The 16,412-nt window shown below is 44.5% G+C and overlaps 1 protein-coding gene and 1 long non-coding RNA gene across 4 annotated transcripts; both read right to left on the bottom strand.

The window, feature by feature from the left end:
* Nucleotides 1–1,912: 1,912 nt before the first annotated feature.
* On the bottom strand, nt 1,913–15,623 carry LOC140213111 (uncharacterized). Of its 3 annotated transcripts, XR_011890051.1 has the most exons (6): nt 15,537–15,623; nt 13,135–13,277; nt 12,104–12,172; nt 10,967–11,047; nt 6,986–8,649; nt 1,913–2,390 (listed from the first exon to the last, which is right to left on the bottom strand). It is a non-coding gene; the product is annotated as an uncharacterized lncRNA (long non-coding RNA). The 3 variants fall into 3 exon arrangements; XR_011890050.1 differs by lacking the exon at nt 15,537–15,623 and having other exon boundaries at nt 13,135–13,620; XR_011890049.1 differs by lacking the exons at nt 13,135–13,277; nt 15,537–15,623 and having other exon boundaries at nt 12,104–12,662.
* Nucleotides 5,960–6,777, bottom strand: LOC126521506 (uncharacterized). Its single transcript, XM_072284343.1, has one exon. It carries the CDS (start codon nt 6,641–6,643, stop codon nt 5,960–5,962), a length of 684 nt encoding a protein of 227 aa, XP_072140444.1. The 5' UTR covers nt 6,644–6,777.
* Nucleotides 15,624–16,412: the final 789 nt, after the last annotated feature.

Consider the following 16,412-nt stretch of genomic DNA (forward strand, 5'->3'; position numbering starts at 1 on the left):
TTCAATTTATATATGCACAGGATGGACTTGCCGGCTAATTGGTTGAGCATTTTAGAAGAAACAGCGCAACACAAGGACGACGCAAAAACATGCCACACCACGAAGCGCTGGTGTGGTTGATGCTTTTTTTCGTCCTTGTGTTTGCGCTGTTTCTTCTTCCACGATACACGCACACCACAGGTACGCGAAAGTTTAGGAGCATAAGTGGTTAACTCTGTTTTCCCCGTTTTCTCTCAGTGTCAATGGCACAGTGCGTTGCCCGGAATTGTGCACGCTTACCCCCATATGCAGAAATGCATCATAACTTGAAGCCCATGCTTGACTTGATCTAAACGACGCAAGTCGTGAACGCACCAAAAGAAAGGCAGTGAGCGTCTTGGGGGACGTTCGCACCAGGCGTCGTTTATATCAAGTCAAGCATGAGCTTTGTATTAAGATACATTTCTGAATACGGGGGCTAGACATCTGCTTCTTCCAGAAAATGTCGAAAAAACGCCCGCCAAAACCAGGCGCATTCGTAAACTTAACTAGGCAATACGAAGCTCCATAGAAAAAAAGAAGAGTGGTATTAAAAGCTTTCAGTATTTTTCTTTACTCCAAAATAGTTGCGCTCTCGTGGCTTCACTGTACAGAGATAGTGCAGCGTTAGCTAGAAAGCATGAATTTCCTAACTCCATGCCAAAATAAGCTTGTAAAATTATTTAGGTGCTAGAATCCAGGGTTTGTAGCGATCCTTGAAAATCTTTTATTTCTAAAATGCCATTTTCAAGGCATTGAAAACCCTTGAATTTTTAGAAGTACTGGAAAGTCCTTAAACTTGTACACTTGGCTAGACTTAGCAGACATTGCCAAGGGTTTTTTTCCCTTCTGTGACACTCTTTCGCATGTCACAGAAAATTGTCTCTGGAGGTAATAGAAGGAAAGCGACATCCTTAAAGTTGAAATTACAAAGGAGCTGCAGATACCAGTTTTATGCACATGGAACCGGCGACAAATGTGCTTGGAGGAGCAGAAGCAGGAAGCTCAACAGTTGAGGCATTCGAAGAGAAGCCGTGAAGAGTAAATTGAGAGCGACAGACACAATAAAAAGAAATTAGAAATGACTATTGCTTATTTGATGGTGAAAAAAGCTGAGGCAACAGATGACATCACATACACTGTAAAACCAAACAGTATTCAAAAACTGCAAATGTTGCAGGTCCAAGTAGTTAATTGTGCTATTGCAGAAAAACTTTGAGCGCTTTCTTGAAATGCTTCCTTGTGCGCGTTTAGTGGTGGGCGGTGAAAGGCAAATTAGCAGTCTTTGAAATGCTTGAAATCACTGAAATGCGATTTGTTTTGTTTTCTTTTGTTTGCATTAAAGTTAACGGTGTTCTTGAACAAGTTATTGCCTGTCCAAACTACTACACACATTGCACGAGGTCCTTGAAGTTACTGTGTCGGGGCCTCGAAAGTCCTTGAAAACCATTGAATATTTTTCAATATTGCTACGAACCCAGTAGAACAACTGTCATGGAGTAAAAACCTTGGCTGAACAGGGGCTTATACGCAGAGCACAGGAAGACTAGAAATGCAGTAGTAGGCATGGAGGGCCCTGAAAAAAATGTGCCACATCCGCTCGTCTGCCTTATGTTTCTGCACTGACTGTCGCATTTTTAATGGAAGTGCACTTTCTGTTCTACTCCAATAAACGCAACATTACGAACTCCAGTGTGGGGCAGTCCTTCAGCCAGTGCAGAACTTTTTCTGTGCATCCGAGTCAGCTCTGTCATTTTTCCAGCATTGTAGTAGAAGATTTGTTAAACTGGTTTAGCAGAATATGAGCAGTATACTCTTAAATTAGCTGTTTATTTGTGTGCACAAGTGCAGGTCCTCAGTTTGGTTGCATGACAAATTGCCATACCTCAATAGATACAAGAAACAATTTTATTACAGTTTAATAAAATCCAAACAGTAATAATCACAACAATATAATGACATACATTTCTTTTGGTACGTATACAGCCCATGTCTTGGCAGTGTATAAATTCAACTATACACCGCAAGTACTGTGTCCTGACCACTATTATTCACATGTGTAAAACCATCACAGCAATTCAACAAATATCACAGTAATTAGTGACATACACTTTGTAACTGCTTTACATGAGCATAATGCATACAAATGGTCCCTGTGTACCTACACATGACTAGTGCCACACAAGTACTATTACTCACAGGTGTAAAACGAACAAAGCAGTTCTTTAAAAAATATCACAGCGCTTAGTGACGTACATGCTGTAACTCCCTTGTAGAAACTTAATACAAACACGTGAGGACACAGAAAGCTAGCAGTGGGCATACATGGGAATACCACCGCCTCAATACTAATTCACAAGTGTAAAACCAACCTGAACTAACGCAGAAGAGCGACAACGGTCCAGGAGCAGAAAGGCAACTCTTTATTGCCAAGAACGGCTTGTTCTTATACAGAAAACCCTATGACGTCACAGGGTCATGTGGCGTCACTATATCAGAGCATAGTTAGATATCACAAGACGTCACACACGAAGCTTGCGCTACGACATTCCTTCCCACTTAGATTGAGTTCGCACTTCACTTCCTAAAGTCCTCATGCCTAAACCTATCCGGCGGACGTCGCGCACGGCCGCTTCGTCGAGGCATAACGTCGGGCTTGCTTGGAACTTCTGTGCTCTGCTCTGCTGGGGATGCGTCCTTGTGTGAAGTCGTTGCCGTAATCGGAGGGTCGGTTGAAGCCTGAGGAGTTGGACTCTGCATAGAGTCGCGTAATGCAGATTCCGCGGGTTCTGCGGCAGCCATCGGGAGTCTTGTAGGGATGACGACGGGATCGGTATCTGGCGGTTGTTGCGGCTCAGCCAGGCGCCTTGTGTCGGGAAGCAGCTGCAATGGTTCAGCTGAGACAGGTCTCGCAAAGGAGTGACGCAAATGGTCAGCATGCACAAAGCGCACTTCACCCGCCACATTCACAAGATATGTCACTGGGCTTACAATCTGAGTAACTACGCCGTCTTCCCAAGCCACATTTTCACCACGAACGCATTTAACAAACACTGTCACTCACTAAGAATCCGCGTTCAGTACCCCGGTGCTTATCTTTCTGCCGCTTGCTGTTCAGCTGTTTGTTGAGCATATCTTGCTTAAAATCGGGTTTGAGGAATGACAACTTGGTCTTAGGTTGCCTCTTTAAGAAGAGCTGCGCAGGAGTGCTGCCTGTCACACTATGTGGCGTGTTCCGATAGCTCATCAAAAAGCTGTCTAACCCGGCTTGCACCGATTCTCGGTTTTGCGAGACATCTGATAACAGCTGCTTCAGCAATGCGCGCTTCGTTGTTTGGACTAGACGTTCGGCTGCCCAGTTCGAAATTGGGTGATAGGGCGGCGTTCTTGTATGTTTTATGTTATTCTTAGCCAAGAAGTCTTCGAACTCTTGTGATACGAATTGCGGCCCATTATCACTCACAATTTCGTCGGGAAATCCGTACGCCGCGAAGACGCTTCGAAGTTTGGAAATCATTTGTCTTGTGACGGTTGAGGTCATTAGCCATACTTCAATCCACTTAGAATAGGCGTCCACTAAGACTAGAAAGTTAAGCTGTCCTTTCATGGCAAAGTCAACATGTAGCCTTTGCCAAACCTTGGACGGATAAGGCCAAGGGTGTAGTGGTACAGGCTGCGCGGCAGTTTGCACGACTTGGCAAACCCGACAGGTTCGTACGTAATCTTCTACTGCTTTATCGAGACCTGGCCACCAAATGAAGCCTCTAGCCAGCATTTTCATCCTTGAGGTGCCTGGGTGGTCCTCATGTAGCAAGGACAACACAGCCGGTTGTAATGCCTCGGGCATGATCACCCTTGTGCCCCACGTGACACAACCTTGCTCGAGTGATAGCTCTAGACGTCTAACGTAGTATGGCCGGAGATCATTAGGCACTTCTGAAGGCCAACCATACCGCGTGTACTCGACCACTCTGCACAGTTTGCCATCCCGTGTACTGGCCTTAGCTACGTCAGAAGAGTTCAACGGAGTGCTTTCGAACACGGAAAAACATTCCGAACTCTCAGATTTGGGACAACATGGTAGAGGTAGACGCGACAGAGCATCAGCCACTTCGATTTCAGCCCCTTTGCGGTACTTAAGCGTATACCGGTACGCGGACATTATCAAGGACCATCTTTGCAATCTCGCAGCTGCTTGCGACGGTGTCGCTTTGTTTTGTTCCAAGATGCTTACGAGTGGCTGATGGTCTGTGTACAACATAAACTGTCTACCGAAAAGAAACTTGTGGAACTTTTGAAGCCCAAAGATAAGCGCTAGGGCCTCTCTTTCACATTGTGCATAATTTTTCTCAGCTGACGTCAGAGTTCGTGAAGCAAAGGCTATCGGACGCTCTTCTCCGTCCGGTAGCACGTGAAAAATTACAGCTCCAACGCCGTACGCAGACACGTCACATTGCAACCCAAGCGGCTTGCGTGCGTCGTAGTAGGTAAGAGCATGGCTGTTTACAAGCAGATGCTTAGTCGCTTTAAAATCATTACTACACTGCTCCGTCCACAGCCATCGTTCTCCCTTCCGTAACAATCTGTACATTGGTTCTGCTATAGATGACACATTCTTCATAAATTTGCTGTAAAAATTGAGCAGCCCTAAGTATGCTCTTAATTCGGTTACATTTGTTGGCTCAGGAGCGTGCAGGATTGCCTTCACTTTCTCTTCTGTCGGGTAGATGCCATCGGCGCTGACCATGTGCCCAAGGTAAGAGACAGAATCTTGGAAAAACTTACATTTTTCCAGCTTTAACGTTATGTTATGCTTCGAAAGCTTGCCTAGCACCCGCTCGAGCGCTTTTTGGCAATCGTCCACGTCCTGGCCTGCAATTATGACATCATCAATATAGCAACCAACGTTCGGAATACCATGCAAAACCTTATCCATCATGCACTGGAACAAAGCAGGGGCACTGGCTATTCCATAAGGAAGTCTGTTATATTGATAGAGCCCCTTGTGCGTGTTAACCGTCAGAATATGTCTTGATTCTGGGCTCAGTACCACTTGTTGGTATGCCGATGACAAATCTAAGACACAAAATACTTTGCCTCCACACAGTGCTGTGAACAATTCCTCTGGTTGTGGTAGTGGTCTATTTTAAGTACGGGATTTACAGTGATCTTGTAATCACCACAAAGGCGTATTTGATCGCCTTGTTTCTTTGGGACCAGAACCAGTGGAGTTGCCCAATCGCTTTTACTCACAGGCGTGATTACGCCTTGGCTTTCGAGCTCAGCGAGGCGTTTGTCTGCTTGTTCGCGCAAAGAAAAAGGAAGCGGGCGTGCTTTACAAAACACCGGCGCACAACCCGGTTGTAAAACAATTTGCGCCTCGAAGTTCCTGATAGCACCCAGCGATTGCGAAAACACGTTTGGAAACTTTGCGCGAATCTTATCTACTCTGTCTTCGCTGCGCACACTGCAAAGAGATTTCCAATTCAGCCGAAGCTTGTTAAGCCAGGTTCTTCCCAGCAATACAGGTAACTCGCGTTCGCGGTTTTTAACAACAACGATTGGTAAAACTGCACTCTGCCCGTCATAGGTCGCGGTTACATTGCATTGCCCTATAACATCCATTTTCTCGCCTGTGTACGTCTTTAGAACAACCCGAGTAGGTTCACAATGCACATGCGCAAACTTCTCTTTGTACACACTTTCAGGTACAACTGTCACTGCGGCCCCCGTGTCCACCTGCATTGACACTTTCTGGCCCTCCACATTTACAGTCACCACATAACCGTTCTTCACAGATGTGTCGACTGTGCAGTTGTACAGAGTGTGCTCTTCTTCGTCTGACGATTCCATTACTGCATGTGCCTTCAGCTCACTTTTGCTCGTTCGACACATGTTTTGAAGGTGTCCAACTTTTGAACATAGTCTGCACGAGTAGTTTTTATACCAGCACTGTTCTGGCGCGTGTCTTGCCACAGTGGTAACATTTTTGTTTCTTGGTCTTGTCTCGCGCCGAGCTTTTACCCTTCGCTTGGTCACGGTCGCTGCGCTGATGCTCGTTAGTTTTCATTTTCACTGCGTTTATGCTCTCTGCGCGGCTTCCTGCTTGTATTGCGGCTGTTTGTTTCGCGGCCAATTCGCTGTCAAGAGCTATTTTACATGCCCTTTCAAACGTGAGTGCGTCAGCCGTGAACAACGCCTTCTGCGTTTCTTCACTTCGGATCCCAGCTACCAATCTGTCGCGTAGCGCGTCCAGGAGAAATGGCCCGAAGTTACATTTGCGGGCTAGGTGCTTCAACTCTACTACGAAGTCTTCGACACTTTCGTGGTCAAGTTGCACTCGGCGGTTGAATTTGCACCTTTCTGCAATTACAGACGTCTTCGGGTTGTAGTGGCTTTGCAAGAGCTCCTTTACTTCCGCGAAGGTCTTATCTCCTGGTAGCAATGGAACGACCAAGTTTTTGAGAATTTCATATGCTTCTGCACCAATTACTGTCAAGAAAACAGACAGTTTCTTCGCTTCCGCTATCTCGTTTGCCCTGACATAATGCTCAAATCGTTCGACATAAGATTCGAAGTTCTGAACCTTAGGGTCGTACTCGTCTAGTCTGCCGAGCCGAGACATGGCTTGGTAGGAGAAGTAAATGTGTTACTTGTTTGGATTCCGGATCTCTTGCTAGCCTATGGTAGCGACGCCTCCAGTAGTAGCGTGGCCTCGTTGAGCCGCCGCATCTTCGTTGATGGCGTCCAGTAGGCCAGGTCACGGTGATCACATCCTCGTCGCCAGATGAACTAACGCAGAAGAGCGACAACGGTCCAGGAGCAGAAAGGCAACTCTTTATTGCCAAGAACGGCTTGTTCTTATACAGAAAACCCTATGACGTCACAGGGTCATGTGGCGTCACTATATCAGAGCATAGTTAGATATCACAAGACGTCACACACGAAGCTTGCGCTACGACACAACCAAGCAGTTCTTTAAAGAATATCACAATGCTTAGTGACATACATTTTCTAACTAGCTTATATAAGCTTTATACAAACATGAGAACATACACAAAGCTAGCGGTGCACCCGCATAGAAGTGCGGCCATCTGAACACGATTATTTGCAAGTGTAAGCTCAACAGAACAGTTCGTTATAGGGCCGCACATTTTGTAACTGCCTTATACAAGCTTAGTGCAAGCACAAGAATGCAGAAAAATATAAATTAAAAACTTGCTCTATGCATACACAAACAGATCAACACAAATGGTAAACACCGCTTTGAAGACAAATGTGACTGTGGCAAAGCGCAGTGCTGTGCCGGTTGAAATTGCCACCCACAAAAGTATTGAGCAATGCTTAAACCACAGGCAATAAAGTGCTGAAAGACTGCGTCTCTAACGTAACTATTTTATTTCAAATTTCTTGAATATAGGGCTCGCTTGCAGATAAGGCATCTGATCCAACTGACCTGATTTTACACCTGCTACATGCATACAATGCACTCAGATATAACTGGTAATATTAATTATAAAAGGCATTTAAAAACTTGATAGTATGATGAAGATGCATGACTAGGAAAGTTCTGTCCCCCTCGTACTTGTTAAAAAGGTGTAAGTACGACACATGTTCTTTTTTTCCTCAATTTTTGCATTAATGGACAGCCGGGAACCTCGAACTGACACAAAAAAAAAGATACTGCTATGTTAATAGTGTTATGAATAATTTTTTGTGAAAGCTTTTTTACAGACAACTTGCAGTCTCGTTTCTGGAGGTTGAGCTGTATCTTGCAAAATAACTTGAAAAGTGGTCACATGGGAGCATGACACTATATCATAGTGTTAGTTTCAGTTGACTCTCTTGCCCTACAAGTCGCTGCTCACTGTGGCCAGTGATGCAACAGCAGTGTCTGTGTGATTTTCATCACACTTCTGTCCTATGCCATTCTTACCAGAGTTGGCGGCACATAGATACCCAAATTTCGATAGTGTTGCTTTCTCAGGTGGTTGCTTTTGATTTGCTCAATATCAGTTGGCACTTCAGCTGCATCAAACTTCTTTTTTACCTCTTCAACAACAACATCAACAACAATCTTATGACACCTGTGTTGTCCTAGTTGCCTACAAAGACCAGTTAATCTAACAACAACACTGACAGTCTCTACTATCTTCTAATGGAGAAGATGTGTGTCCCACCATGTGTTCAACATTGTTGTGGCTATGTGGGCTGGCTGGGGAGGCAACAACTGTAATATGTTTTCATATGTTAAAGTGATGCTTGTACTGTGTTATAACACTTAACTTAGTCTTGCACTTGCTGCACAATAACACTGGCTCACAGTCGTGGTGAAAAGCTTTTGTATGTTGAGCAAATGAGTTGTATCCACTACAAAAAAAGTCAGTGATAGCACACATGTTGCTCTACCAGGCCTGGTGTGGTTCCTTCTGACACTGCTGCTGACGCGCTGCTGCTTGCCTCGTAAACTGTTGCAGCTGCAGTAGACGTGGCAGTCTCTGTATCTATTGCTGCCGTGTCATCTGTCATGGTAACTTCCAAGTGGTACCGGGCTCACTTCTGCAACAGAGATGTTGTTTGCCCCTTGAGGGCTCTCATGATCAGGGCCAATAATTTCGTAGGCATTGTCTCCTGCATCGAAGAACCAATAAGAACAGCATGAATTAATAAACATAGCTCTAAAAAGTACGGACATCAAGACTTAACCACAAACTTTGCACATAAGTGACCGGGCTTAATGAATAATACTTGCAGGAGGAGTTACACAATTGTTTGTGTATATTACAGTAAAGCCTCATCAGAAGATATTCAAGAGGCACGGGAAACATGTCTCTCGAAACCAAAAATTTTGAGACACTGAGGAGCCAGACTAGATCACTTTATTATGCATCATCACTAAAGTATGTTTCGATATATCTGAAGGAATAAATGCTCAAGGGTGGCTTAAAGGGCTCCCAAACCACTTCTCGACATTTTTTGAACATTTCAAGTAAACACGCGTATCGAAATCAGAATGCCGTCACGATCGACGAAGCCAAATGCCAGAGTGCGTAGCACTGCCGGAGCACCACAATATGAAGAAAATGACCCCGTGCGCCTCTCTGGACCTATCCTGCACCCCCCAGTTTGTCCTGACGTCACCAGGCTGTCTCTGATGATGTCACCAGTTTCCGGTGCTGTCGATTGGTCGAACGAAAGTGTACGACTGCCGGCAAGGCCTGCAAGCAAATACACACACTCCTTCTTCCTCGTCGCGTTGCGCGCGATGCCATTGTGGGCAGCCAATGGGGGCAAAGAAGAGAAACGCCAACAGAAGGGTCTCCCTATGAGGCTCTTCAACGCGAGTCACCATACAGTTCCGTTGTATTAGCGCCACCCCTCGCAGGACGACGGGCCAGCGCGGCAGCAACAGAGCTCGTTGGTGTTGGCCTGTCCCGTAACATTTGGAGGTGTACTAGGCAAGGAAAAGACGATACTGTCCATATGGCGTGTACCAGATGAAAGAGTAAAATGAGTGGGGACTACTTTTCGATAATCAAACACACGTAGCTCCACTATTACTGCACCGTTTCGAAAAATTCTTGTGGCTACCTGTTCATTGCCTTATTGTGTAGAACTGCAACACCGCAACTAAATTTCAACCTCGGTGGTTTAGGGGCCCTTTAAAGAAGACATTCACAGCTTTTTAGTGACTGTAGATTGTGTTAGCTTCCTTCCCAACTTCTGGAATTTAAACACTTCACTTTGCAAGCCTTGTTGCTTGCAGTACCTTTGAGGTGCTCTTAGACGCTCGTCAGCTTCAACTGCCGACACTTTCTGCCCTGCACTGTCCTCGTTGACCTCCTTTTCTGGTTCATGCTAAAAGAGACATGCGCGATTGACTTGTGTAAGGATTGCATGATCTTTACGCCCTTCGGAGCACACAAGGTGCACAAAGTGAATGTGTGTGGGTTGTGTCCCTTCGAAGTAGTGAATACTTAAAAAGTCATCCTTAGTAACAAAGGTGTCTCTTGTATACAGTATTGTTAACGTGGCAAACATCGGAAAACCAACCAAACCATTTTCAGATGTCTCTTACAACCAAGTGCATCTTGTAATGAGATTCTACTGTACTGAATATTTTTCAGCTATGGATCATCTGCATGTACATATAGTCACAAAGACATGTTGTGTGGAATGGCGAATCGGGAAACAGTTCGTACTCTTACTTTGTGTCCCTAACATAAGCAGCTGATAACAATATGATAAAAAAGCAGGCAATGAGGCTAGAATGGAACATAATCCTTCAGCTCTAAACAGTTTTTTGGGCCCACATCATTCCCTCATATGACATAAGGAAACAACTTGATTGCAGTAATGGCTGCATGTGATCTGAGTTGATTGAAACAAACTATACGTAAGGTTGTCCTGTATGTAATTTTATCAGAGTGCTTTTTAGATGTCCTGCTGGTGATCCTGGCTGCGCGATGCTTCTCATGCATTTTGGCATGATTCCTTTTTTTCCACTCCACTTTTTTTTCAGATTTTCTCCCCTTTCCCTTCCCCCTTGTGTAAAATAGCACACTTGAAGTATCAAATCTGTTGAACTAACGTGTGTATCAAACCTGTTAACATGTGTGCTTCTCTGTGGTCTGTGTTGTATTTTTGCGCTGCACAATTCAATTCAAGATGAAAGATGGAACGTCCTTGCCTTTAGTTTAATTGTGTGTGTGTGTGTGTGTATATGTCTCTCTCATGTTTTGAAATATATGTACATTCAGGAGTGCCTGCATGCCCTTCTCTCCTGCTCCTGTGACGAAAAGGAGAGCCTGTTTATGTACCATAGTAAAAAATTCAAAGGTTTTCGCTGTGCCCATTACATCCCTTATCATATGGATCTGTCACAATACAGAGTAGCAGTGGTCCATAATACTAGCCCATCCCAACATAATTATAAATTAACACATACCGACATGCTGCGAAACAGCTGTTGCAAAGCCGCTGGTGAAGGCAATTTCCGCAGCACTGCAGTGGTACAGCCGAGTTCCACCTGTATAGTGACAAATCCATATGCGTGTTAGCAACTCAGTAATTGCTGATGGTTTCATAAGCTTTACACTACACAATAAAGTAATCTAGACAGCTTTGTTGGAACAAATGCACATAATTAGGACACCACTTAAACACTAACACGATTAATTGCCCCCGATCTTTCACTCACTAAGGGATAATATTACTGAAACATCGGTGGAGAGCTCAGATTAACACAGCCCATAAAGGACAAGCGTTCTTTGAGGAAAACAGCTATAACAGCGGTTAGTTTTCTTGATCATTTTATGTGGTAGCTTTGATTTAAATGTCATGCAGTACTATAAAATACGAAGTGCCGCATTTCTAGCAGCAGAAGGCGTCGTCAGGCTCATGGTACAACAGATTTTTGCACTGTTTGTCAGTGAGCCGACACATACAAAGAAAACCGAATTCACACATACATATACAGTGTCAAGTTCACTTCTCCTTCTGAAAACGCAGCCACCAGTTCCAATGGTGCTGAAAGGAACGGTTATATAAAGTGCGAGACTGCATGGAACTGCCACTTATGACTGTAAATGTATGGTCTGCTGATTGCAGAGGTAGTCACATGCTATTTCTAGTCTCTTTTAGAAGCATTACTAAAGAACAAATTAAAATCTATTCATAAGTCACGAATTTCATGCATCCACAGTTTGGCTAAATAACCTGTGAGAAAAAGACATGTTTACCTGGAATAGCAACCTTTTTTCCTGCTGCAAAACTTTCCTTCGAATTAATGAAATAACTTTACAGCGTCATAATGCGTTTCTCGCAACTACTTGCCGGCAGTGGCGAGTTAGTGTTTATATCCGACTCATTGGGCGACAATACTGCCAAACACAAATGCTTCACGAACACGAGAACACGTCCCTCGCAGAGAATAGCAACCATATATGCCTCTGTGAGACATGATCGCACCTTTGTGGCCAAAATGTACATTAGAACGACATCACCATCTCATTAAAAAAAAAAAGCCTCCGTACAAGGCAGCTGCCAACTGCATAATGTGAAATTGCAACTGATGTCCACTTACTAGTGGCCTGTGTTTGAGTCACTTTTGGCAGTTGACTGGGTGCTGAGAAATGCACGTCCTGGGTTGTCCCTGCAAAACATACAGGGTTATGTCAGATGTTGAAAATATATATATGCCGGCATTTCATCAGTCGCAAAACAAACGAGTAAACTAATAAACAACTGTAATGTAAACAGAGTACACATCATAAGATAGGCTGTCAACTGTTAATGCATTATGCAAAAAACCTAATGCATAGGGAAGACTATATGTATACACACGAAGCAGGACACACAATTTAATTCGCTCTAGGTTTTTCCGTGCAGTATATTCAAATTATTATGTCTCGTGGTTAGAGCAAAATTAGTGTAAATTACGAACTAAATTATCTACCCTGGAAACTTTTCTTCAATATGCACCTGTGCGCGCTTCGAACGAGTAGCGTTGTAAAATTTACGTACATGGCATTTAACATAGTTGCTGAACACGGATTTCCTTTGCCCTGTATCGTGTACAGTGAGCTACATATATCTGCCCCCCCCCCTTTTTTGTACTAGCCATACTGCGTGCCACTGCACCTATACGCACAATAAACCTCGCGATACAGAAATAAAAAAAGCGCCAATCACCCATGCCTGCATGTTGTAGTGGGCCTAACCTAACCAAGCATGGGCTGTTGCTTTCTATAGTAAACACAGGCACCGTGCTCATTGCAAGTATGTATCATGTCGCTAAGCAAATATGCAATTTCATTGTACCACTATTTTTTTATCACATGGATATATGTGTTGAGAGGCAAGACAAAAAGCAGTCACTTCTCAGAACTAATCAGCTTTCTTAAAACACATTTTTAACTTTTCAATGACACTTGCTGCTATGTGTTTGTCTCCAGTGAGCATACTTGATTTGACTTTCCAATCAGAGACATTACATAAATATACCATGTTAAGATGACTGCCTGGAGCACGTGAGAATTTTCATCTCCGTGTAACATACTGTATCTTGATTTTGTTGACATTTGGTCAAATGGTACACCCAATATACCCACATACTAGTTTTCTTGTCCAAATAACATGCCAATGTATTTTGATTTTTTGGCATTGGCTCCTCTACACTACGTGAAGTCGCGCTGCACTGGCTCTTTCACATCCTCGTGTCCTTGCAGCTGCCTTCTTGCGTTATATAAAGCGGGTGCCTGAAAAATATCGTATGCAAAAGTCAACACCAGGACATGGTGCAAAACAACATCAAGACAGTCAAGGCAATGGCAATAAAAAAGTCTTAGCTCTTAGTCTTCCTAGTGAAATGCATGCAAAACATCCAAATGACTGAAACAGTCAACTGCTAAACTAACTTCAATTTTTAGATTTAAGCAAAAAAACAAGCCACAGTTCATCCTTGTTTTTCATGAATGTTAGAATACTCCTGCTAATGAATAGAATATTGGTCATTTTCAGACGTCATAGGCCTGTCATGAGTCTGGTGTATCGCAAACACCACTTGTGACACATCCTAAGCACGTGCCCAGTGTGCCCCCCCACCCCCCCCGCACCATGCCTGGTTGTGCCACTGCTGAAGCTATAATTTGAGGATTATAGCTGCAAACATGATGCTCAGTAGGGATGAAAATATTGTCCTTCAGCTCAATGGATATATGGATGTGCCCATAAAAAAGGGCAACAAGGCTTGTTATGGCAAGCTTACCCACATTTCAATACTAACAAGTTCACTGCGGCCTGCATCTAAGCTTACTAAAAGGCATGAACTTATTTTCATGCATGAGGTGCGCAGTGGAGTTCATTTTTGACAGACCCGACTACTGCTGCAGTTTGAAATCTAGCATTTTAGATTCTTGTAGGCATGTAAAAGTTGCAGTTAAACCGCAGTTATTAGTTTATTACACCAACCTATTGTTCTGTGTACGACAGAATGGTAACACGGAATTAAAGCAACATTTTATTTTGATATTTTATTTCTCTACTAAAAATATTCGAGCGATAAACACATCATAATCTGCCATGCTATAGCAAAATGCACACATTACGCGTGTAACACTCAGAGGAAGGCTGATTTAGCTGTTCATATGACATAACTCTGACACGCCAACTCATATTAGCAAATGCACAGGCATGTCCAAAACAATAAGCGTATGCAAAGCGCCCCTGCAATTGTAATTCCACACAGCAGCCGTTATATTCGATGCCGATGCGTAACTAGCTGCTCGACAATTCACCGAGTTCGTAGACATAAGCATCCTTTCAGTTTCGCACCGTGCACGAAAACCGCAACAGGAGACAAAACCAGACCTATAATCACACCATTTCAACATGAGCAAAAACAGTTCAGTCTTAGGGATAAACACTGTGAGAGCGATTTAGTGCGCGACGGCGACGAGCGACAAAACGGGCCGTCGCTTGAACAGATGGCTCGGTTCTGGAAATCTAGAAATCGTCGCTCGTCGCCCAGAAGTGCTATGAGCGACTAGCCAATAGCGCGAAGCCGGAACTGGATGTACATACATCGCTCAAATACTACCGATTGTCGCGCGGAACGAGCAAATGATTCAATTTTTATACGTGCAAGGATAAGAACGTACTGCAAGACCTCCGGAAATATTTTATGCTACTTTTTATAGTAAAATACATCAACGTAAATTACTAAAGCACGCGTCACGCGTGACTGCAGCCCTCATGCCGGCAACACCGGGGAGGCGTCGCTCAAAATCGTCGCTCGCACGGAGTACGACTTGTAGGCGACGAGCGAACGCGACAGCCATCTCCGTCGCGTCGCTTGTAGCTGCCGCGCGCAAGATCGCTTATATGGGGGTTTATACTTTTTTCAGCATAAAACATGGATTCCTCATGCGTTTTCAGTAAGTTCAAGATAACGCGCCCAACTGACCTCTTGCAGCATGCAGCTGAATGCCTGCGGCAAAGTTTCTAACTAGCACTGGTGCTGCACGTAACTTCAGTGGTCGCAGATTCCCCCTGCGCGAGACACCGTCAAGCGCGCGGTTTATTTATTAAAAAAAAAAAAGCATGCTGCCAGCAAAATGACGGCTTCTGTTATGTGATTCCTTAGTTCAACAGCGTTCCGTACATAGTAGACTGCCAAACTGAATAAATTCAAACACACAAAACGCACGCTAATCACGCTCCGCATAGGCTCGGAATCACGGGCTGGTGAACTAACCATTTTAAGCGTCCTCTCGCCTGGCGTCTTATTGAACATACCATAGTTCTGGCAGCGTTTGCGATTTTTAAAGCTCTTACGGACAACGGCAAAGTGATAAAATCACATGCAGTTATCGCGACGACTGGCTTTTTCGATTGACATCAAGAGACAGCGCGTACGCCTAGTCCTTTGTCAATCGCGTCGGCTAAGCGCAGCGACAACTTCCTGGCGATAGCATGACATATACGGAGAATGTGCACCTAAGTTAGAATTCTCTTACCGTGGAGGATTTGTTGTTATATCCAAGGCATGACGAAGGACTGTCGTGTTTTCGTGGCGACGCGAGATGGCTGCCACACGATCTCCCTCGGCTTGCCTTTGCTCGCTGGATGGATCTACTTTCTCCGGTGCTGTGTTGTTCCGCGATCGTGAGCGCGCGCGCGCGCGGTGGAGCCACTCCGAGTGAAAAAGTAGAGCGCTCGCTACGCGTTCCTTTGAACTGCGGCGGCCTGTTCTCTTAGAAGCAAAACGATGTGTTCTTTGCTCAGCGTGCATGAATGATACATTGCCATGTTCGGGGCCAGCCACCTACAGTTGAAGCAGAAGATTACGCTACGTTTTGTTTTCTATTGCCGCAAGAGTCTCTCTTTTCTATTGTCGCAAGAGTCTTTTCACTCTCTCTCTCTGAAGGGGAGAGTGAAAAGCACATTTCACTCTCTCCTTGGTGACAGAGTGAACAATGCATTTCACTCTCCTCGACATTTTGCGAGAGTAAAACGACGCTTTGAAGAGTGAACCGGCAGCTTCACTCCTGCGATACCCTTCCTAGTTTTTAGAGTGTGCACTACATCCGAGTGGAATGAACCAAATTTTATGCAAGCCTCTTTATGCATCCTGGATCCAGCCTTAAACCTCCAACTTCCAGCAGGACTTCCCCGAAGAGACGCGACCCTTTTGTGTAGGCTATGTTTGGGCGTCGCGTTCACCAATCCCTACGCGTTCCGCATATGGATGGCCGACACCGCAGCATGTGGGGAATGCAGTGACGCAGAAACGATTAGTCATGTTCTATGCTGACACCTGCAATACAGTGTGCAGAGACAATCGGTTTCCGTCGTGCCGAACCAGTTGGATGACCAGCCTCCCTCGGAAGAAA

Source organism: Dermacentor andersoni, chromosome 9 (genome assembly GCF_023375885.2).
Source record: "Dermacentor andersoni chromosome 9, qqDerAnde1_hic_scaffold, whole genome shotgun sequence".
Classification (NCBI taxonomy): Eukaryota; Metazoa; Arthropoda; class Arachnida; order Ixodida; family Ixodidae; genus Dermacentor; species Dermacentor andersoni.